The following is a 22,589-nucleotide window of genomic DNA, read 5'->3' on the forward strand; positions in this document are numbered from 1 at the left end:
GGAGGATAAATTTGGGGAAAACAAAATCTAGGAAAGTAGAAAAACTGTTTACAGTATCATAAAAATGTAAACTTAGATTTTTGATTCACAATAGTAAGAAAATAAACTTTATAAATATAAATATAATCAATATTTGAGAATTAGTTGTTGTATTGCAAGAACTTCCATTTTAAGATGCAAAAGGAGTAGCCTAATTGCATGTAGCACAGTCAGAATCAACCCATCCAGATTATTAATCACAATTTACAGCAACGCATACTCCTTAAGAATTAGCATATTAATTAGCTCCTTGACCAGTTCCGTTACAAAGAGCACATTAAGAATTATTCATACCAGTCGTTGCATTGCAATCAACACATTAATATCCATCTTTACTTGCTTTATAACCAGCAGCATAGCATTAAACGCAATCATTATCTGTCCATACTTAATTAGCTTTTGTTGAATCTCTACCAACGCATTTAATGCTAGAATTAACGCATCCTGTTTAATATATATTTGAATATGGTGCTGATGGAGAACATAGTTAACAGTTGCTATCATTCCATCCATTAACTGAACTGCATGAAATCGTAGAAGCAACACAGCTGTTCTTATCTGTAGCTGCATATGGCTTAGAAGGATTACAAAGATTACAGTTATAATCAGTCCAGTTTGAGGCCGAGCTACATGTTTAAGTTGATGCTACGCAATTAGTCTTTAATTGATTACTATATGGAGAAGAAGGACTACATTTTGCACAATCGGCATCGCTCCAGCCTGAAGAAGAGCTACAAGATATACTTGAATCAACACAACTAAAACCACTAAGTGAAGCAAAAGGTTTTTAAGGATTGCATAAAATACAATTAGAATCAGTCCATCCAGAAGTAGAACTACAAGAAGCTGTAGAATTTATGCATTTAGTTTAATCACTACTTGCATATGGCGTTTAACTATTGCATAAACTGCATATATTATCTGTTAAATTTGAATTAGAGCTACAAGATTATTATATTTGAATACATTAAGTTCCATTCTGATTAGCATAATGCGCATTTGAAGAGCAAGAACCACAAAATTAATCACTTAAATTCTATTTTGGAAAGCTTCCTGAAGAGCAATCAACGATTTAACATTAACCACTACCTCCACTTTGCCATAAAAATCCCGTAAAGGAATCGCAACTATTGCAATCTTATGTCGGACAATTAACTAAAGCTCCAAGCTATGCAGCAGATAAGAGTATAAAAGCTGAAAATATTATAACCTAATAAATCATAACTATTTTGAAAAAAAACTTAAATATTAGATAATTATTATTAATTAAATTACTTATCAATAATTTTTTTTAATTTCAAGTGTGGAAAATTTTTCTACACAAATTTACTTTTTTAGAGAGATTTGTTTAAAATGAGCTTTAATTCACGCTATTTATTTATTGATTTTCTTTTAATTGGAAAATTTAAATTAATTACTAACAGAATCAATATATAATTGATCCAAAATTGCTTCATTTAAAATTAGAAATGGCCTCTATTTGAAGTATTCCTCAATTTAATTACTTTAATTATTTTTCAGCTTCTTTGCAAATATTTTTATTTTAATCTATCAATTTAATAGAAAAATCATTTTTATAAGCTTCTAAATTTCTGCTATAACTTTTTAAAATTGATTAAATATTTTTAGGAATAGATTAGAGATAAAAGAAATAAATATTATTGATAGTGAGGCATTTTTCATTTCTAAAATAAATTAATTTTAGTATAGACAATTAAATACTATTATATTATTTAAATTATTTCACATTTACCTTAAATCCATTAATATTTAGATACTTAGAAAATGTAAATTATATAATTTTAAAATTTATTTTATTTGTAATATATTTTTAAAATTTAAATGATTTTTTAAAATATCCCTATTAAAGAAATAAGGTATCAAAACCTCTCCATATTTAATAGATTCAGAAACATTTTTTAACTCATGAAAAAATCTTAATGTAGTAAAAATAATTAATTTTAATATTATCTATTAAATGTATCAAACTCAATTAAGCTTTAATTATTAAATTTAGTTTAAATAAATTGAATATTATTCATTTTTATTGAATATAATTTTTTATAGATATTTTGAGTTTTTTGTGATTTTTTTAATTTTTATATACAAAATAAACATAAATCAGTGATAATAAAATTTTTTAGATAAAAAAGAAATATATTTCAATGTTTTTAAAATCAAATTAGTAAGTAATATAAGAATATTAATGAGAAAGTAAGTATTTTTGAATTAGTTGTTGCATAACATGAACTACCATCATTCGAGGCATATGGAGTAGCTGAGTTACAAGTAGAACAATCTTAATCAACCCATCCACTTTTTTAAGTACAATCTACAGAAACACAGGCGCCTTAAGCATTTGCATATTAATTATCCCCATCATCTGTTCCGTAACAAAGTCCACAAGCAGCATTAGTCATACCTGAAGTGGCACTACAATTAACGCAAGAAGAACCATCAGACTAAGCCCTATAGCCAGTTTAGTAACAGGCAGCGCAATCACTATCTGTCCATACTTAGGCAGCTTGGTTAGGATCCCTGCCTATACATTAAATTGAAGGATCTACACAACCTGTTTATTTTGAATTTGCATATGGAGTAGACGGGCTGCATAAAGCACAGTCTTTATCAGTCCAATTAGATTTTGCATTACAAGATTAGCTTGAATCAACGCAAGCAGTACCATCAGTAGTTTCAAAAGGCTAAGAAGGAGTACATAATTTACAATTTGCATCAGTCCATCCAGAGATAGAATTACATGATTAAGAAGCTGCTACACAACTATTTGCATCTCCAGAAGCATAAGGTTTATTAGGGGTGCATAATATACAATCAGCATCACTCCAGTTAGACGTTGAGCTACATGATTAGGAAGATGCAACACAACTACTTCCATTTGCAGTTGCATAAGGTTAAGAGGGATAACATAAATCACAGTTTTAATCTGTCCAGCCAGAATTAGAATTACAAGAAATAGTAGAATTTACACAATTTGTTTTATCAGCAGTAGCATATGGAGTAGATGGGTTGCATAAACTGCAATTTTTGTCGTCCCATCCAGATCCAGAGGTGCATGAAATAGTAGAAGGTACACATTTTGTTCCGTCGATATTTGAAAAAGGGCTAGAAGGGGAGCATAACAAACAATCTTAGTCACTCCAACCTGAGTTAGAACTACAAGATTATGAGGAGGAAACACATTTACTTCCTCCAATAGCTGCAAAAGATGAAGAAGGGTTACACAAAGCGCAATCATTATCAGTCCAGCCTGAATTAGAATTACAGCTTATCGAAGAAGCTACACAACTAGTACCATCTTTAGAAGCATATATTTTTTTTGTACCAGAATAGCATTTTCCACAAGCAGAATCAGTCCAACCAGAACTCGAACTGCAAGAGACACCTGATTAAACGCATGAACTACCATCTCCCGATGCAAAATATGTAGATGAATAACATACTTAACAGTCACTATCGGTCCATCCTGATACCGAAATACAAGATTAAGATGAACTAACGCATTTAGTTTTTGCTGCATTTGCAAATGTGCTTGGAGAACATAAATTACAATCAGAATCGGTCCATCCTGAAACTGAATTACAAGGTTAACTGGAGCTTACACATTTTGTTAAATCAGAAGAAGCATAAGAGCTACTTGTTTTATTGCATATTTAACAATCGCTATCTTTCAATCCAGAATTTGAAAAACAAGATTAAGAGGAGTTCACACATTTTGTTTAATCATAAGAGGCATATATTTTTCCTACGCCTCCATAACAAAGATTACAAATTTGATCAGTCATATTACTTGATGAGGTACAAGATTAACTAATAGCCACACATTTTGTTCCTTAAAAATTAGCATAATATGTAGAAGAACATAATTGGCACTACGCATCAGTCCAAGTTCCTGAGAAATTAGAACATGAAGAAGGAGTATTAATACATAAACTACCAGCTAAATTTGCATAACTTCCATTAGTGAGAGCAGCACAGCTTGTGCAAAATAAATCTGATAAACCAGTTGTAGGAATATTTCCTGCAGCACAATCTGATATTCTGCATAATCCACTAGAAGGAGACCATTAAAATGGTGCTGATACTGCAGAGCAGCTAGAACATGTAGCGTCATTATTACAATTTACATTAGCGCCAGGAGTAATAGCTGAATAAACTTAAATTAATTTGAAAATAAATAAGACTATTATACTTTTAATCATCTATAAAAATTTTATCAAGTTTTTTTTTTTTTTTGAGTTTTAACAAATTTTTTGAATATTAATTAATTATAAACTTCTCAATAATCAATATTTGATTTACATTAAAAGTAAAAGTAAATTCAAAAGAATAATTTCAAGTCAAAAATACACAGATTCACTAACATTTAGAAAAGATACTTGTATTTTATACTGGCTACTTTTTTAAGGAATAAAATATGTTTAGTGGGCTCTAATTCTTATTTTGAATAAAGTAGTCTCATATTTTTGTAGAAGTTCAATTTTTCTATGGCAAATACATTAGAATTAAATTTATGGCGTATCTTTAGTATTATTTGAATTGGATATTATCTTTTCTTTAATTACCTGAACTTTAGTAATAATAATCAAAATTAATTAAATCTGCCACAAATTTTGACTAAATTAATTAAATTAATAAATTTCTTTTGGCAATAATGGATAGTATATAAATTCGACTTACTAATTAAATTTAACTAAGTCTAATTATTTAAAATTAAGATATTATCAAAGCTCTTTTAAATTAGATTTCAAAAGAATTCTCCAGTTTTTTAAAGAGTTTTAAATACCTCAAAATTAATAAATTAATTAGTAAATAACCATTTACTTAACTTAAGAGAATAAAAAAAACTTTATGACCAGAAACAGCATGAAATTAAAAATTGTTTATATTTTAATTATATAATTATCACTTTAAAAACTTGATAACATAAATTAAAAGAACTTAATTCAACCGTTTAAGATCGAGCTGTTTAATATTAAGTTTTCTTAAAAAAAGAATATGATTGTTTTATTAAATAAAAATAAGTTACTTTGTATTTTATTCCATTAACTGGTTAAAAATAATCTAATATGCCTGAATTTAATTAAGTTTTGATTCATACTGCTCAAATAGAAAAAAAAACAAAATATTCAGTAGCTAACAAGTTTACATTCAAGAGTAGTAAAATGCTCAAAAAACATAAAGTTAACTGATTAATTTAAATAGGGTTCTATTAATTTAGCAATAATATATAAATATTAAATATAGTAAATGAACCAAAATAATAAAATTACTTTTAAAAATAATATCTAGATTGTATTAATAAGAAAATATTAAATTAGTTTATTGTTAAAGAATTATTTTCTTCTTTTTAAGTTTAGATAAAATTATAAAAATTACTAAATAAAAAAACATAAATTTGAATAAATTTACTTCAAATTAATGAAAATCTTAAAATAGAATTTTTTCAATCTTTATTTGATTAAGGTTTAAAAATTACTTATTATAAGCTGATATTTATTATAAAAAAATAAATAATTTATAAACAGAATAAATTTAATAGTGTTTCATTCCATAAGTTACTTTTAAGATTTAAAAATTCTCTACAATTAATAATAAAAATGAATTTTTATTCAAATTATTAATTGAAAATAATCATGAGAAGTATTTAAAAATCAATTCAAAAAAGCCAAGGAAGAAATTAAGAAAATAAAAGAAATAATAGAATTGAATTCTTTAAATTTTATTTATTTACTTTTTGTTCACCAGAAAGCGCTCTAATTCGTCAAAAAATATTATTCAAAAACTTAAGGTATTAAATAATTTTTAGTGATTAAAATTAATTATTTGCAGATTTTTTAGTTTGAGAAGATTACATTATTTAATCTTATGCTTTATACTAAGTTCTTTTGATTGCAAAAATAAATAATAAGAAATAAGGAAATGAATACTTTTTTTATTATCTTTTCTTTCAAATAATGAAATTATAAATCAAAGAATCTTTTAAATTAGTATCATAACTTTATCAAAATTATGTTTTCTAATGTAAGTAGCTTATTGGCTGGAAAAGAATACACAAATTATAACAACTATTAAGAGGTTGAAATAAAAATAAGTCAGTCTCTAAAAAGTATTACTAGTTTATTTTCTAACTATTAAGTGTCATATAAGAATAATCAAATTGAGGGACTTTATTTGAATTATTTTAGATCAAAATATTTAATATATTTAGGAATTATGGTGTAGGATGTTGATTTATTTTTTTAAAAATAATATTTATTTATGTATTGTGTTTTAAGATTTTTTAGTATCTTTCTGATCTTCCCATAAGAAATTTTTATTGCGTTGAATTATTTTGATTAATATTTTTATGGAAATTTATTCAAAATATGAATAAACAAAATATATATTCATACATTTCTAATAGAGTTTCAATAAGAAATTAATATGAAATAAGTAGAAATATTAAAGATTTTATATAAAACAATAATGATTACTTATAAATTTATTTGATTAAGATATTTATTTATTTTATTTTTCAGAGTAATAATTAAAGGATATATAAATAAGATGCTATAAGAATAAATTAATGAGTAGTAGATAAACATGCAGTTCCATCACTTGAAGCGCTTGGGGTTTAAGGATTGCAAAGCTAACAATCAGCATCTACCCATCCACTTGTTTATGAACAGTCAACTGAAACACAAGCACCTAAAGAATTGGCATATTAGTTATCTCCATCATCTGTTCCGTTACAAAGAGCGCATGAAGAATTGGTCATTCCTGAAGTCGCTAGGCAATTAACGCAAGAAGATCCATCTGTTTAGGATCTGTAACCATTTTAATAGCATGCTGAACAATCACTGTCAGTCCAGAGTTAAGATGCTTGTGTGGGGTCTCTTCCAACACATTAAACAGAGGGATCTGCGCATCCAGTTTTTTTTGAATTAGCAAAAGGGGTAGAAGGAGTACAAAGAGCGCAGTCATTATCAGTCCAATTAGATTTAGAACTACAAGATTAAGTAGATGAAACGCAGCTAGTTCCATCAACAGTAGCATACATTTTTGTAGGAGTACATAAGAAACAATTTTAATCAGTCCAACCAGAAGTAGAATTACAAGATTAAGTAGAAGCAACACAGCTGTTTGAGTCTCCTGATGCATAAGGTTTTGAAGGAGTACATAGTATACAATCATTATCAGACCAATTGGTTGTAGAGCTACATGATTATGAAGAAGCTACACAGCTTTTTCCATCAGCTGAAGCAAAGGGTTTTGAAGGCGAACATAAATTACAGTTATTATCTATCCACCCAGAGGAAGAATTACAAGTTTAAGTTGAATTGACACAAGTAGTTTTATCTGAGCTCGCATATGGTGATTGGGGAGAACATAACTTACAATCTGCATCTTGCCAATTTGTAGATTAGGAGCATGATTATGAGGAGGCTACGCATTATAAACCATCTAACCTTGCATATGGTGATTTGGGAGTACATAAAATGCAATCAGAATCAGTCCAATTAGAGGTAGAACTGCAAGATTATGAAGAATTAACACAACTCATACCATCTTTAGCAGCAAATGGTGCAGTAGGACTACAAAGGATACAATCGCTATCTTTCCATCCAGATGAAGAGGAGCAAGATTAGCTTGATGCTACACAAATAGACTTATCAGCAGAAGCATATGGTTTTTAAGGATTACAAATTAGGCAATCAGAGTCCTTCCACTATGAAGTAGAGCTGCAGCTTTAAGAAGGGTTGACACATTTAGATCCATCAGAAGAAGCAAATATATTTTAATTTATACCCTGATTGCACGGACCACATATACTATCTGTTAAACCTGTAGCAGTAGAACAGCTTGCAGTTGAGTTACAGCATGCAGTTTTATTTGAATTTGCAAAAGGAGTTTTTGAATTACATAAACTGCAATCAGAGTCAATAACATTTTAAACAGCTGAGCAGGATTGAGAAGTGGATACACAAGCAGTACCTGAGGAATTTGCGTAAACTTGTCCAGGTTAAGGAGGACAGCTACTACATATGTAATCATTTAATCCTGAAGAAGGTAAAGCAACTGTGCAATCTGCTATTGCACATGCATTTGCTCCTACGCCATTTATCCAACTTACACCAGCTCCACAACCAGTTGTTGAACATTAATTCTAACTTTTGCATTATACATCATTTCCTTGACCAGCAGAAACAAACTAAAGCATACATATTTATGCAATAAATATGCTTTAAACTAATTTCATTACTTAATAATATTGATTCATATATGCAAACTAATTGTTTTTAATTTTAATTAATTACAATTTTTTTCATGTGAAGAATTTGATTTCAAGATTATTTTCATTTAATTAAATTTCCATTCTTGCTATTATTTACCAGAAAAAAACATAGATAGATAGAAGCTATTCACAAAAAACTGGGTTATATTTAGAAGCAAAACCAGTATTTATAGCTTTAAAATTTAGTTAATATTATTTTTGTATTTGTGTAAAACTTATGTTTGTTGGAAAAAAAAAACAAACACAAAAGTTCTTCTCAAAATTTCAAATTAACCCTGAAAATAGTTTAAAAAAATACGAATTTTTGTAATAATGTTGCTAAAGTTAGCCTTTATTAACAAACAATTTTATCAAAATATTTAATAAATATGATTAAAAAAAGAATATCTATATTTTTCTGAAAATCATAATTTAGGCTAATTCCTTAAATTTCAATTATAAAAGGAAATAATTTATTTACTAAAGACATTAATTTGAACAAAAATATTGTTTACCCTTTTAGCAATTTTAGTAAAGCTTAACAAAAAAAATGTGAATTTAATTTACAGTCTTAAAAATTTTGATTTAAGTAAAATTTACCTCAATCATAAAAAATGATCTTTTAAAAATTCATTTTGAGCCTCTTTTATTAAAAAAACAAAGAATTTAGAAAAAAAAGAAAAAGTTAACAAAATATATGATGTCAAAAAAAAAAGATTGTTTACTTTGTAACAAAAGGAATTTAGTAAATAAATCAAGTCAAGTTGAAATAGAAAACCATAGTAAAATAACTTAATTTAATTTACAGAGAGAGACAAATAGATATTTCAATATATTTAATTGATATTAATTTTATTGAAGTATAGATTCTATTTTGACATATTTTTTTAGTAAATATTAATTAATAAAATTCATTTTTCACTGCAATTTAAATTTAACTTTCTAATATTTACACTATTAATAACGTTAACTTAAATTAATATTTGAATATCAAAAGTAAACTCCTTAGCCTTTAATGCTTTCTCAAATTTATTTAAGATTAAATGAATACATCTAAATTTACAAATTTTAAATATTTAAGAGTTAGAGACCTCTACATTTATTGAAAATTAAATATAATTTTATACTAATTTATTTTGTTAGTTAGTTAGTTAAAAAAGAATATAAATTATTCTAAATAATTTTAAATTCATTTGAAATATTTTATTTTAATATATTTATTTAATGGTGAAAAAGAATATTTTTGAACAGTCATATCAGAATAAGTAAAAAAGCTATTAAAGAAGTAGCTAAGAGAGCTTTATAAGTAGTATTTAAGCAAGTTGTTCCATCACTGGAGGCGTTAGGTGTTTTTGGATTGCAAACAGCGCAATCTGAATCTACCCATCCACTTGTTTATTAGCAATTAACAGAAACACATTAACCCTAGGAATTAGCAAACTAGTTATCACCATCATCTGTTCCATTACAAAGAGCGCAATCAGAATTACTCATTCCTGATTTAGCTAGACAATTTACACAATTAGAGCCATCGGGGAGAGATCTATAGCCTACTTGATAGCATGCTTAGCAGTCAGAGTCAGTCCATACTTGAGATGCTTATGTGGGATCTCTTACAATACATGAAATAGAAGGATCTGCACACCCATTTTTCATAGAGTTTGCATATGGAGTGGATGGATTACATAATCCACAATTTTAGTCAGTCCAGTTTGAATTAGATTGACAAGATTAAGTAGACGCTACACATGTAGTTCCATCTGAAGAAGCAAATTATGTACTTGGACTACATAATTTACAATCAGAATCTTTCCAACCTGAGACAGAGGTGCAACTCTGACTAGAGTTAACACAGCTATTATAGTCTAGAGATGCAAAAGGGGATTTTGGATTACATAAAGAGCAATCAGTGTCAGACCAATTAGAAGTAGAATTACATGGTTAGCTAGATGCTACACAACTTTATTTATCAGCTGCTGCATAAGGGGTATTTGTTGAGCATAAAACACAGTTTTAATTAGTCCAATTTGAAGCTGAAGAGCAGCTTTAAGAAGTATTAACGCATTTTGTTTTATCACTACTTGCAAATGTTTGTGAATTATTACATAATTAACAATCAGTATCATTCCAATTAGAACCTGCATTGCATGTTTACGAAGAATTAACACATTATGTAGCTTAAGTATTTGCAAATTTTAAATTGGTAAAACATAGTTAACAATCAGTATCTTGCCATCCATTATTAGATGAACATGATTATGAAGAAGCAACACATTTAGATTTATCGTTTGATGCAAAGGTATTTGGCTAGCATTATGAGCAATCAGGATCTGTCCAATTTGATTTGGATTGGCAAGATTAAGATGAAGCACAACAATTTGAAAAATCAGAAGTAGCAAATTATTTTTAGGGATTGCATAATTTGCAATCATCATCTGACCAATTTTAAGATTAAGATCTGTTTTAACAAGAAAATTAAGATCCAACACAAGCAGTTCCTTAACTATTTGCGAAAGTATTTGGAAAACATAAACTACAATTTGAATCTGTCCAACCGCTTTATGAGTTGCACGGTTAACCAGAATTAACACATTAAGTACCTTTTGAATTTGCATATTAATATGTTGAACTACATTTTCCACAATCAGAATCAGTCCAATTTTATCCATTTCCATTTGTTGCATTTATACATGATTATGATGAGCTTACACATTATGTACCATCAAGAGAGGCAAAATTAGCTCCAGTAGATGGAGGGCAACTAGCACAAAGATTATCAGTAAGACCTTCTGGGCTAGAAGGAATTTTTGTGCAATCTGCAACTGCGCATGTATTTGAACTTTGATTATATTGCCAAGTTACATTAGAGCAATTTGTACATGAAGTACATTAAGAACAACTTGAATTTGAAACACACACTGTTATTCCAGTGCCTTAAGAGAATATTTAATAAATAAAGCTAAGAGATAATATTAATAATTTGAAATTCATTTGATATTTATTTTTTTGATATTTATAATAAATAGAACAATTTTTGAAATTATTAAATTATATTTTTTTGTACTGCCTACGATCAATTTAATCTTAGAAAAAAATCCGAAAAAACAAGCCTAAATATTTACAAAATGATAAATAAGAAATTAATAAATAAATTCTTTAATAAAATTGAGGTGAATTTAATTATAATTTCTGGTTAGAACAAACTCTTTCTTCTAAATCTTAAAAGACACAAAATCTAGCTAGAAATATTTAAATAATAAAAATTTTATCCATATCCATTTTTTATATATTAAGGGTAACTGTTAAGATTATATTCATGTTAAAATCTTAAAGTTTCATATAGAATTATGTCTTAAATTTATATAAATTAATAGTATTTTCATTTATCAATCGAATTCAAGTATCATCGCGCTTTGATGAAATAAATTTTTTTTTATTTCAATCATAAAAGTTAGAATAAATTTAATTTGATTTTTCATAACAAAAGTAAACTCAATAAAATATAGTTTTATGTAATGATGGATGAGAGCTTAAAAAGCTTTTTGTTCACAGGATTAATAATTAAAGCTGATGCTTGTTTTATATTTTTTATTATCCTAAATTACTTTTTAAATTATAAATTGATATTGAAGTAAATCTTTATCAAATTATTTCTTGAAATATCACTTTTAAAAGGTTTTCTCACTTTGAAAGAATGTATATAATATAGTCATTAAGCAATTTTTGGCAAACATTGTTTACTTTGTTTAAATGATTTACAATAAAAAGCTTCATTCAAATAAATATTATTGATTAAAAACTTGTTTAATATTTAGTCAAATTTTGGGGTTGCTATAAACTTTTTTCAAACCTGAATTACTCAAAATTAATAAAATTGAAGTAAAAAAAAAAGTAATAACTTTTTCTGGGACCAAAAATTCATTTATTAACTAAAGAATTATAAATTTCCAATTTGAAGAGCTCCAAATGAGTGAAATAGATTATTTTATATCCTTAGTTAAGGCAATATAGATTAATTTAAAAAATAGTTGATGTAAATTTTGTTTTTTTTAGCGGAGCAATTTTTTATTGGTGTTAAAAAATTTAGTACACACTTCTTAATTCATGTTTATTTCATATTAGTGGATATTTGTCTTAAATCTCATGCATAAGAAGTTTATCAATCTAGTAATCTAAAAATACTCTAATTAAATTATTTCTCAAGTATACCAGATCTTTGTTTATCTATCCTTCATAATTTTCAAAAATTTTCAATATTATTCTATAAACTTTTCGTTCAAACAAATGAAACAAAATACAAACAACAATTATATTCCTATGTATCAAATATATTACAAATGAACATTACTTTTTAATTTATTTTATTTACAATTATAGATTTAATATTTTATTTTAAGTAAGTATGGAGCTTGAAATATAAAAAGTCTACAAATGATACAATAATAATTAAAAATAGATTATTGAAGTATCTTTTATTTTTCCACCTGTTATTTAATAATAATATTTAAAATAAAGTAGAATTATTATATGTTTTATTTACACTTTTTTCTGCTTCTGAATTTATTTTTTATTCTTCGTCTATATAATTAGATTGTGGCACTCTCATTTTAACCAAAAAATCATATTTTAAATTATTATGTACCTAATTTTTAATTTCTTTTTTTAGCCTTTATTGAAAAAGAAATTAAAAAAAATTTTTTTACTCAAAAATTTTGTAACAAATATCTGCTTTGAATACAAATTAAAATTATTTAAAGTGCTTGATTTATTGTAAACAGCTAATAAATAAGAATTAATTTTTAGCCATAAATTTTTTTCCATCAAAATATATTCAATTTTTAGTAAATAAATCAGATAAAATGTAAATATTTTTATAGTCTGTTTCTTTAAAATGCATATAAAAAAAGACCATAATTAATGATGTAATTGAATTTACTTTCTATCAATAAGATTATTTGATGATTATGATAAAAATATTTGAACAAATAAAATATTTTAAATGAAATTTCATAAACTTAATTAAAAATTAAGCTACTATTAAAAGTAATGACAAATATATAAATAAAAAGTATTATTTAAGATATTTAAAATCTACTCTGTGTTCTTTGGTGATATTTGAAACTATCAGTTTGGAATAGTTTTGATATTTCAAATAGTTATTTTTATTTATGATTACATAAATATATTATAAAAATATTTTTTATGATGTATAAAAGTGCCAAATTAACTAAATATACCAAAAGGACTTTAAAAAAATAATATAATAAAGAAAATAGGACTTTTATAAATAAATAAATATATAGAAGACAGATAGTAAGATCACTTTTTTAATTGGCAATAACTTTTATATTTGAGAGTAAGTAGCACTTATTAAAAACTAAGAAGAGATATTTATTACTCGTTAATTAAAGTCATTGATAAAGATCAAACATTTAAAAGGAAAATAAAGTTTATAATATGAATAAAGAGTAGAGCTGAGTATGTTGTGTTCAAGCATATAGTTCCATCACTTGATGCAGTGGGTGTTGTTGAATTACAAACTTCGCAGTCAGAATCAACCCATCCACTGGTTTTTGAGCAATTAACTGGAACGCAAGATCCTAAATAATTAGCATATTAATTAGTACCAATCCCTTACCCATTGCATAAAGAGCAATCGGCGTTTGATAATCCTAAAGAAGCATTACAATTAACACAAGCAGACCCATTTAGTTGAGCTCTATAGCCAACAGAGTAGCATGCTTAGCAATCACTATCAGTCCACTTTTAATTAGCCATATTTGGATTTCTGTTGATACACGAAACAGAGGAAGCAACGCAATAAATTTATAATATATTTGCATATGGTGTAGTAGGATTGCACAATAAACAATCTGAATCAGTCATATTTGTTGGTGATGTACATGACTAAGATGATGAAATGCATGTTGTTTGGTCTAGACTAGCATATTTTTTTGTAGGATAGCAAATAGCACAATTATAATCAGTCCAACCACTTTAAGATTTACAAGAAATAGTTGAATTTACACAGCTTTTACCATCTAATGAAGCATATGGTTTTAAAGGATAGCACTAAGAGCAGTTAGAATCAGTCCAACCTGAAGTAGAATTGCAAGGGATTGTTGAGGCTACACAAGTTTTTCCATCTAGAGAAGCATAAGGCTTTGTTGGGATGCATAATGAACAGTTTGAATCATTCCAACCAGAAGTTACGTTACATGGATGAGAAGAAGCAACACATTATGTTTTATCAGAACTTGCATACTATTTAGAAGGATTGCAAATTTAACAAATATTATCTGAAAAATTTGAATTAGAGCTGCACGATTGAGTTGATGCTACACAATTTTTTCTATCTGAGGAAGCATAAATAGCACCTAAATTAGGAGGACAGCTTCCGCAAATGGAATCATTCAAATCTGAGCTAGGTAATTAAGCAACAGAACAGTCTTGGATAGCACAAAAACCTTCCTATAATCCATCCTACCAAACTGCTCCAGGAAAAACGCCACATTTATCAGAATTACAGTCTCCTTGTTTACTGCATAGAACTTCATTTCCAATTTTTTAGGAAATGACTAACAATAATTAAATTAAAAAATGAAGTAAAAAACAAATACTCATCTAATTATTAGATTATTCCTATTCTTTATATGTTGATTATTTTTACAAACAATTTGTTAATAAAATAAAAAATAGATTTTTTTACTCTACCAAACACTCTTACTACATTTTAGTAATTGAGGTATTTTCAAGATTGAATTTTATTATATTTAGATGTAAGGTAATTGAAATGAGCCTTATATTTTTCTTGTTAAAATGATGATAAAAATGCTTATAAATAAATTTAATTAAAAGCGAAAAATGTCAGAAATATTATTATTATTAATTATGCAATTGTTTAAGATTCAAAAAAAAATGCATTGATTTCATTTTATTTACTTTTTCTGATTTATAGGCTACTTTAGTTTATTTACTTTCCCATAAAATTTAGATATTTAATTTTAATATAAATACCGGATCTAGGATCTAGTTACTGAAACAATTTTTGATTAGTAATATACAAGATATTAACATAAAATAAATAAAGATATTTTAATTTTCCATAAATATATTTTTGATATTTAAAGTCAAGCTCAAAATATAACTTATATTTCCTGACTGTTTTGGACATTTTATTGTTAATGGTATACATATAATCAAGAAAAGTATGTTTTCTTACAATAAATTTAACTATCTCAAAATGTATGTAATCATATAATAAAATTATCTATTTTATTAATAATTTCTAAAGCAACAATCTAAACAAAATTTTACTAATTAGTGTCACTTTTATATTTAACAAAAATAATTAAAAAATATTTTAATTTAGACAGTTAAAGTTTTATTTGAAAGATTAAAAAAGTAATTATATATTTTTTAAATAATCAATTAAAAATCAAATGAGCTTTTTTTTTAATTTTCAGTCAATAGTTTCCATTTAAATTGTTTGTTTGATAATTTAAGCAATTGGTATTAAGAGTTTTAAAATAGCAATCTTCTCTCTGATGTTTAAAAATAAAAAAATTCATTACTTATTTTCAATAAAAGCATAATCATTTAAAAATTTTTATCATTTTTTAATAAAAAAAGTTTTTTTTTAAATATAAATTACAATTTTTAATTATATTATCTTTTAGTTTTAATAAATTTTTCAACATAAAAATTAACATTACTTTATTGAAAAAGACGCATTTTAAGCAATGATTAATTAATATTAGAACTATATTTTAATCATACTTCTACTATCTGCTAAGTTAGTGTTTGGAATTACCTCAAGCTCTTATGACTTCATTTTTCAATAGATTCAATTTCCTCCACAGCTTTTCTCTACTAAATAACAGATTTCTTCTACTTCCTCTAACAAAGATTATACAGTTGTATCTTTTTTAACAAACGGAATTAAATGGATTGACAACAACAAATAATAGCCAATAGACAATGCCATTAACACTTTAATTGGTAAAAGTATAAGTGCAATTGCTATAACATAGGATAGTTAGTTTCTATTTACCTCATGTGATAACAGGCTATCAATGTATTCTGTCTTACTTAAGTAAAATTTCAATCTAATATAAATTAAATAGAGTAAAGAGTAATATGGTGTAATTACAAATATTTATCTGGTCTAAAATGATAAAATAGCTATATTACTAGGAGATAAAGGAGCAATTATTGCTTATGATATTTAATCGAAGTTATAATCTGATTCGATGCCAATTTTAGCCACATATTTTGCTAAATCTAATAATATTATGGGATTTATTAGGATTACTGATGACTTTAAGTGGATTTTTGTTGCTGATTTATCTGCTGGTGTTTATGTGCTAAAATTAACAATTACTCTTGATTCAAACTAATAGGTCACGGCAGTAACTATGCCTTAAGCTGCTTGGGCTTATGCTCGTTACACTAATTAAGTTGAAGTTACCAAAGATCTTAAATGGATGATTATTCTTGAATCGTGGAGGGGACTTAGAGTTATTCCTTTAGCTAATTTATTTACTGCAGATCCCTCGACCTATCCAATAACTTTGCCAAATCAAGATCTTTGGTGGTATAATTTGCTACAATAACCAGTATTTTATGGGTCATATCTATCTTAAGATTCTAAGTATTTAATAACAGCAATTCGTTCATAAGGACTCATAATTTTTGATGTTAGCCAGCCTTCTAATCCAGTTTAATACTACTAAATTAAAATCCCAGGCTGCCCAACCAGAATAGAAATGGTTAATACTTAGAATCTACTTTTTTATACTGACGGCATATAACTTCTAGCTTTTTAGAGAGTGTAACCAAATATGAATGACAATTTTCCTAATATTTTTAATGGTCATTAATCGAAATTGTTTTCTTATTCATCATCATTTGCTCAGTGGAGATGCTATGTTTCTTAAGAGTAAACATTTATTATTGCTGCACAATGCGGAGATTTAGATTTTCTTTAACTGAAAGGCGGAGATCCTTATAATATATCATTATTTAAGAGAATGAGTGCAATCCAAAATACTAGAACTTGTACTATGGTTTTTTATGATAATAACCGCTACATGTACAGACCAGTTAGAGAAAATGGAGCTTTCATGTACATTTATGACATCCAAAATATCGCTAATTATGCAAAGACTGATTTCCCTATTGTTGGAACTGTTAAAGATAGTAATCCACCAAGAGGAGAAGATCTTGTCTTTTCGAAGGACGAAAATCTGTTGATTGTCAATTACAACTAAGGAATTGTTATTTTAGATTCAACAGACAAATTCAATTTGAAAATCTTAAGCTACTGGAACATTCCATTATAATTGAATGGATATACTTCTGCGATCGCCTTAACTGATGATAACAAATACTGTATTGTAGCCTCAAGGACAATAGGAATGTTTTTTTTAATTGATATTTCTGATTCTACAAAACCAAATCTTATTAATTAAATTTACACAAATGGAGCTGAATTAATTGTCAAATCTTCAATTTACTAAAACATCGCATATGTATGTGATGGTACTTCGGGTTTTGCAATTCTTGATTTATCAGCTTTGCCCTAATTTAAATTTATTAGCAGAATTACCATTGATGGATGGGCTAATCATATCACATTGATTTAAAATGAAAAATATGCAATTATTTCTTCAATGGATTACAGCGGTATGATTAATGTTATAGACCTTAATGACTTAAACAATCCTTATGTTTTAAGCAAATACATTGAAAATAATGAATAATCTATTTCTAATTGTGTCTTAAACAATTTGTAGTACGCTTTTTCTACAAGTAATAAAGGTTTGAGAATTTTTCCTCTCAAGAGTTAAGTTGCTATTCACTCTTCATTTTATGAAATTCAACCCAACAACCAGCTTAAAGCAATATCAAATAATCTTAAAATAGGTCAAAACATTTTAATTCAGCTTCTGCTTATTTATATCGTTGATGGAATGTAAATTATGGACGTGTTCTATTATAATAATTACCAAAGAAACGCTCTACCAAGCTGGATCTAATTCATATAGATAAATAACTCTATACAAATTTTAGTTGACAAGCAAGGATCATAGTCCTTAACAACTCCTACTTAAAATTTACTAATTATTAAAACAGGAATTCCCATAACTAGTTAGAGCTTTATCTATCCGGAAATTCCTACAGATGCAAATGGAAGTCAGCAAATATACCTATTCCTTAAAGAAAGTGGTATAATTTCAAGTAATAATTTAGTATCCTCAGCCTTTGATCCTAATACTCCTCTTAACTTATCTTCGTTGTAAGTTCCTTAGAGTCAACGCTTAAATGATTTAGTCATTCTAACTTTATAGCGCGGTATCTATTACAATCCTATTGCCTTTACTGTTTCGAATTCACTCACTTTTGACCCAACTAGAAATTAGATGATTGAAACATATTCCTCAGAAGTGACAGTTTAAATAACGATAGATTTGGAAAAATCTACTAATGGTACATTCGTTTAGAAGTAGTACTAAGGGGTAGTTGTATCAATCTCAAATAATGGCGCTTCAATTTTAATTTATGGTACAGTTGAAGCAGTTAATTCAGTTATGAAATAAAAGATATTTTACTATTTAAATCCAAATCTTAACTAAATCAATAACTTCAATGTGAATTTACTTATTATTGATAATTTGAATCCAAATTTAGTAATAAATTAATCTCTATCAGATGCAGTAGATTGTTACATCCATTTAAAATCTCTAATATCTTAGACAGCTCCTCTTTAATAATAAATAAATGAATAATTTAGCAGTGCAGAGTTAACTGTCCTCGAATAAACTACAATAACTTTTTTAGCAAATACTTTCAAAGATGTAGATGGGTTCCCAATAAACTACGAAGTAGAAATAAAATCTAGTTAATTTTAAAACACTTTTGTTGCACTTTCTAGCGATTATTGGCTTAAATTTCAACCTGTATCATTTACATTTAATGGTATTGCTCCAATATCTTTGCTAAACACACAAATAACTATCAAAGTGAGTGCAACAGATGGATATTCAACATTTTCTGACTAATTTATAATCAAGCTTAATAAACTTCCCTTAAGCTATATTTTAAACCTCTTATTTTAAATAGCCACTCCTCTACTTAGTTTTTTTGGTATATATAAATATAAATACTTATTCATCAACTCTATTTACCACAAGCAAGTAATATATTCTTAAGAAAAGGTAAATTATAATAAACTCTTTGTTAAATGTATTCCATTACTTGACTAAAATGTATTACTTGCTTAATATATTGTTAATTAATACATAAAATAGCTAGAAAAAAAAAAAAATGTTAGCTAAGTTTTAAATAAAGACTTGAAACCGTTAAGCGTAAGAGAAGCTTAATAGCCATAAGAAGTAAGCAAAGATAGCTCAAAAGAAATTTTTGCTTCTAAACTTAAAAAAAAAATAAAAATAAAAAAAAACCATGATTAACACTAAAATAAATAAGAGCATGATATCATTGAAGAATAGAATGATAATCTATATTAATTTCAAATGTAAGATGGTAGAATTGATATGGTAAAATTAATCGATGATATGGATAAGATTAATTTAACTTACAAATTTTTTGGCATTTAAAGATTTTTCAGTAAAGACAGGTAAAAGATTTTATAAAAAAATGAAACTTTAATTTTTGAAAGCATTAAAATTCTCATGTAAAAGTTTATTTTAAAAGAAAATAAATAATTGATGGACTTCTATTAGTTCTTGCAAAATGAAGCAATTTAATCTTAGAAATATTCTGCAAATGATTGGTATAGAGTATATATACGTATTGGAATAAGTGAATGTGAAGAACTATAAAATAAAGTAGTTATTGAAGCTATTACATTAAATGAGGTGTTCTAAAGTTTCAGTGTAAAAGAATAACAAGTTATTGATGCATTTTAATAATATAAAGAAAAAATCAAAAGAAAAAACAAGCTTACTGAACTTAATACTGTTCATTTAAATATCTTGAAAGATGTTTTGATTGGTGATGGTATTGGAATTGTTGATTATGAACTAGGCTACTTTAAAAAATGCGTTGGAGAATCTTTGTGGCTAGGCATGCAAAACATAGTAGGAATTTAGGCGCATGTAAGAGATATAGACAGTTGTATTCTCCCTCTCAAGAAATGCATGAACTGCGACTATTTACATTATGGTTTACAAAACAATATGAAGCTACCAAATTGGTTAAATTTTATCCATAAAAATGGATTAATTATTCTAAAGGGAACTCCAACTGAAGATGACATTGAAGTTTTTTAGATTAGAATTTCTGATATATCAAATTATGTAGTAAAAATATTTAACATAGAAGTTCTTCAAAATTTGAAGGAAATAGAAGAAGCATAGTTAAAATAAAAATCATTTGAAAAGTAAAAAAGCCAATTAACTGCCAGCACTTCTGTGTAGAAAAGAAATACAATCAATATTCAATCTCTACTGCAAAAATCAATTATCCAGATAAATGATTTGTCAAATAATTTTGATAGAATTATAAAAAATTAAAAATATCAAAATATTTTTAAAACAGAAGAAAAATTAAATAAGTCTCCTTTTGTTAAGTAATCGATATTTGATTCTCAAGATTAGAATGATTTAACTGAATATACCTAATATGAGTCATCTCCTTAATTTCAACCAATAAAAGCTATATTTTCTAATAAATCAAATAATTTATAATTAATAGATTTTAAAAATCTCAATAATTGATTTCTTTTATAAATGTATTCTTTAAAAATATTATTCTATTTTATAATTCAAATTTTTTAGTTTTCTATTATCTTATAAAATTATGATAATAGTTTTAAAGATGATCATAAATATATTATATAATTTGATTGATTAAAATTTATATAGCTCTCCTTTATTATTCAAAGTTTCTTTGTTTGTTATTTTCTAATAAAATTTATGCTAAACATTTAAAAAAACAAAAGACTTTATTTTGAATAATTTAATTTATTTAGATTAAATTTGAATGCCTTGTAGTAATTATTTTTTTATTGTTTTTTAGTGGTCTATTTTCTTATCTAATTTATGCTAAAAATTTAAAAGATAGTTAGTCATTTTGTGAATAAATTAAATTATTAAGATTAATAATATATATATTCTTTTAACTAAATTATTTATACATTAAGGAATAAAACTCAATAATTGAGGTTGAGGTAATATATATTGCAGTATGTACTTATTTGAATGTTTATCAAATATAAAAAATTTTTAAAAAGAAGAAGAAAATCAATTTCAATTTTTAAAATTTTTAATTTTTATGAAATATTTCATAATCAATTTGTTACAATATTTTTAAATTATTTAAAAAGCTATTTAATGAAATGTTAAGATTGAGAAAATTCTATTTCAAAATTTGACTGTTTCTTACAATTTTTTAATATCGACTTTTTCAGTTTTTAGGTTTTTTGTGAAGCATTTGATGATTAAATATGATGAATTTAGACAGACTCTTAGGTAAAAACAAATTTTAAATATAAGTATAAAGAAATTGAATAAAAGTATAAACAAAAAGCTTAAAATGAGTGGTTGAAAAAATATTAAAATTAAGAAAATATAATTGAAAAATTTAGATGAAAATTGATTAAAAATTAATCATGATTTTAACTTAAATAAGAATGTGCTAAATCTAAGAGATTTCTTATCAAATGAAAAATATAAATAAATGTTCGAAAATTGAAGGAAAAATTGCAGAGTTTTTTCGAATTGTTTGGAATTGAAAATAAATAAAACAAAAAAAAGCTAAAGAAAAAAACAAATAATGAAATTTATTAGGATTGATTGAATGTTGAGATTAAAAGCTATTCATGAAAAAAATAAGCTTTAAACAAAAATAAGGAATAAATTAATCAATAGATTTTAGATTTTTAACTACAAGAATTTATCTCTAAATAAAAAGAAAATAATCTCTCGCGCGCGATTGAAACTCATTGAATCTAATAAATTATTTTGTTAAAAAAGTGAGTTAAACTTGAAAAATTTAATATCAATAATTTTAAGTTTAAAACAAGATAGTAATTTAACATATTAAAATCATTAAATTCATTTATATTTTTTTGTATGCTATCTACTAATACTACCGCTTCAAATAATAAAAGTAATTGTAATAATGTTTTATTATTAATTATTATAATCAAAAAATATGATGATTAATGTAAAGTTTCTATCCATGATGTTAATAAAAATTTACTTTATTTAACTATTCTTAATATGGTTCATATTAGATTTTATGTATA

The 22,589-nt window shown here is 25.8% G+C and overlaps 7 protein-coding genes across 7 annotated transcripts; 1 reads left to right on the top strand and 6 right to left on the bottom strand. All coding sequences in view use genetic code 6, as the record gives it.

Moving 5' to 3' along the window:
- Nucleotides 1-85: 85 nt before the first annotated feature.
- On the bottom strand, nucleotides 86-1,288 carry TTHERM_000170399 (cell surface immobilization antigen; the record flags this gene model as incomplete). Its single annotated transcript, XM_012795787.1, has 1 exon — nucleotides 86-1,288. Exon 1 carries the CDS (start codon nucleotides 1,259-1,261, stop codon nucleotides 86-88), a length of 1,176 nt encoding a protein of 391 aa, XP_012651241.1. The 5' UTR covers nucleotides 1,262-1,288.
- A 928-nt stretch (nucleotides 1,289-2,216) lies between these two features.
- Nucleotides 2,217-4,259, bottom strand: TTHERM_00170400 (cell surface immobilization antigen; the record flags this gene model as incomplete). The annotated part of the gene is made up of 1 exon (XM_001008697.2): nucleotides 2,217-4,259. The coding sequence occupies one exon, from the start codon at nucleotides 4,257-4,259 to the stop codon at nucleotides 2,217-2,219; it is 2,043 nt and encodes a 680-aa protein (XP_001008697.2).
- A 2,315-nt stretch (nucleotides 4,260-6,574) lies between these two features.
- TTHERM_00170420 (cell surface immobilization antigen) lies at nucleotides 6,575-8,260 on the bottom strand (the record flags this gene model as incomplete). Its single annotated transcript, XM_001008699.2, has 1 exon — nucleotides 6,575-8,260. One exon carries the CDS (start codon nucleotides 8,258-8,260, stop codon nucleotides 6,575-6,577), a length of 1,686 nt encoding a protein of 561 aa, XP_001008699.2.
- A 1,305-nt stretch (nucleotides 8,261-9,565) lies between these two features.
- Nucleotides 9,566-11,350, bottom strand: TTHERM_00170430 (cell surface immobilization antigen; the record flags this gene model as incomplete). The annotated part of the gene is made up of 1 exon (XM_001008700.2): nucleotides 9,566-11,350. The coding sequence occupies exon 1, from the start codon at nucleotides 11,303-11,305 to the stop codon at nucleotides 9,566-9,568; it is 1,740 nt and encodes a 579-aa protein (XP_001008700.1). The 5' UTR covers nucleotides 11,306-11,350.
- Nucleotides 11,351-12,636: 1,286 nt separating this feature from the next.
- Nucleotides 12,637-13,121, bottom strand: TTHERM_000170439 (hypothetical protein; the record flags this gene model as incomplete). Its single annotated transcript, XM_012795788.1, has 2 exons — nucleotides 12,637-12,798; nucleotides 12,855-13,121. 2 exons carry the CDS (start codon nucleotides 13,119-13,121, stop codon nucleotides 12,637-12,639), a joined length of 429 nt encoding a protein of 142 aa, XP_012651242.1.
- A 431-nt stretch (nucleotides 13,122-13,552) lies between these two features.
- Nucleotides 13,553-15,075, bottom strand: TTHERM_00170440 (cell surface immobilization antigen). Its single transcript, XM_001008701.3, has one exon. The coding sequence runs from the start codon at nucleotides 15,044-15,046 to the stop codon at nucleotides 13,739-13,741; it is 1,308 nt and encodes a 435-aa protein (XP_001008701.2). The 5' UTR covers nucleotides 15,047-15,075; the 3' UTR covers nucleotides 13,553-13,738.
- Nucleotides 15,076-16,056: 981 nt separating this feature from the next.
- Nucleotides 16,057-21,057, top strand: TTHERM_00170450 (transmembrane protein, putative; the record flags this gene model as incomplete). The annotated part of the gene is made up of 1 exon (XM_001008702.1): nucleotides 16,057-21,057. One exon carries the CDS (start codon nucleotides 16,057-16,059, stop codon nucleotides 21,055-21,057), a length of 5,001 nt encoding a protein of 1,666 aa, XP_001008702.1.
- Nucleotides 21,058-22,589: the final 1,532 nt, after the last annotated feature.

The sequence above is a fragment of the Tetrahymena thermophila genome (assembly GCF_000189635.1).
Source record: "Tetrahymena thermophila SB210 genomic scaffold scf_8254798, whole genome shotgun sequence".
Lineage (NCBI taxonomy): Eukaryota > Ciliophora > Oligohymenophorea > Hymenostomatida > Tetrahymenidae > Tetrahymena > Tetrahymena thermophila.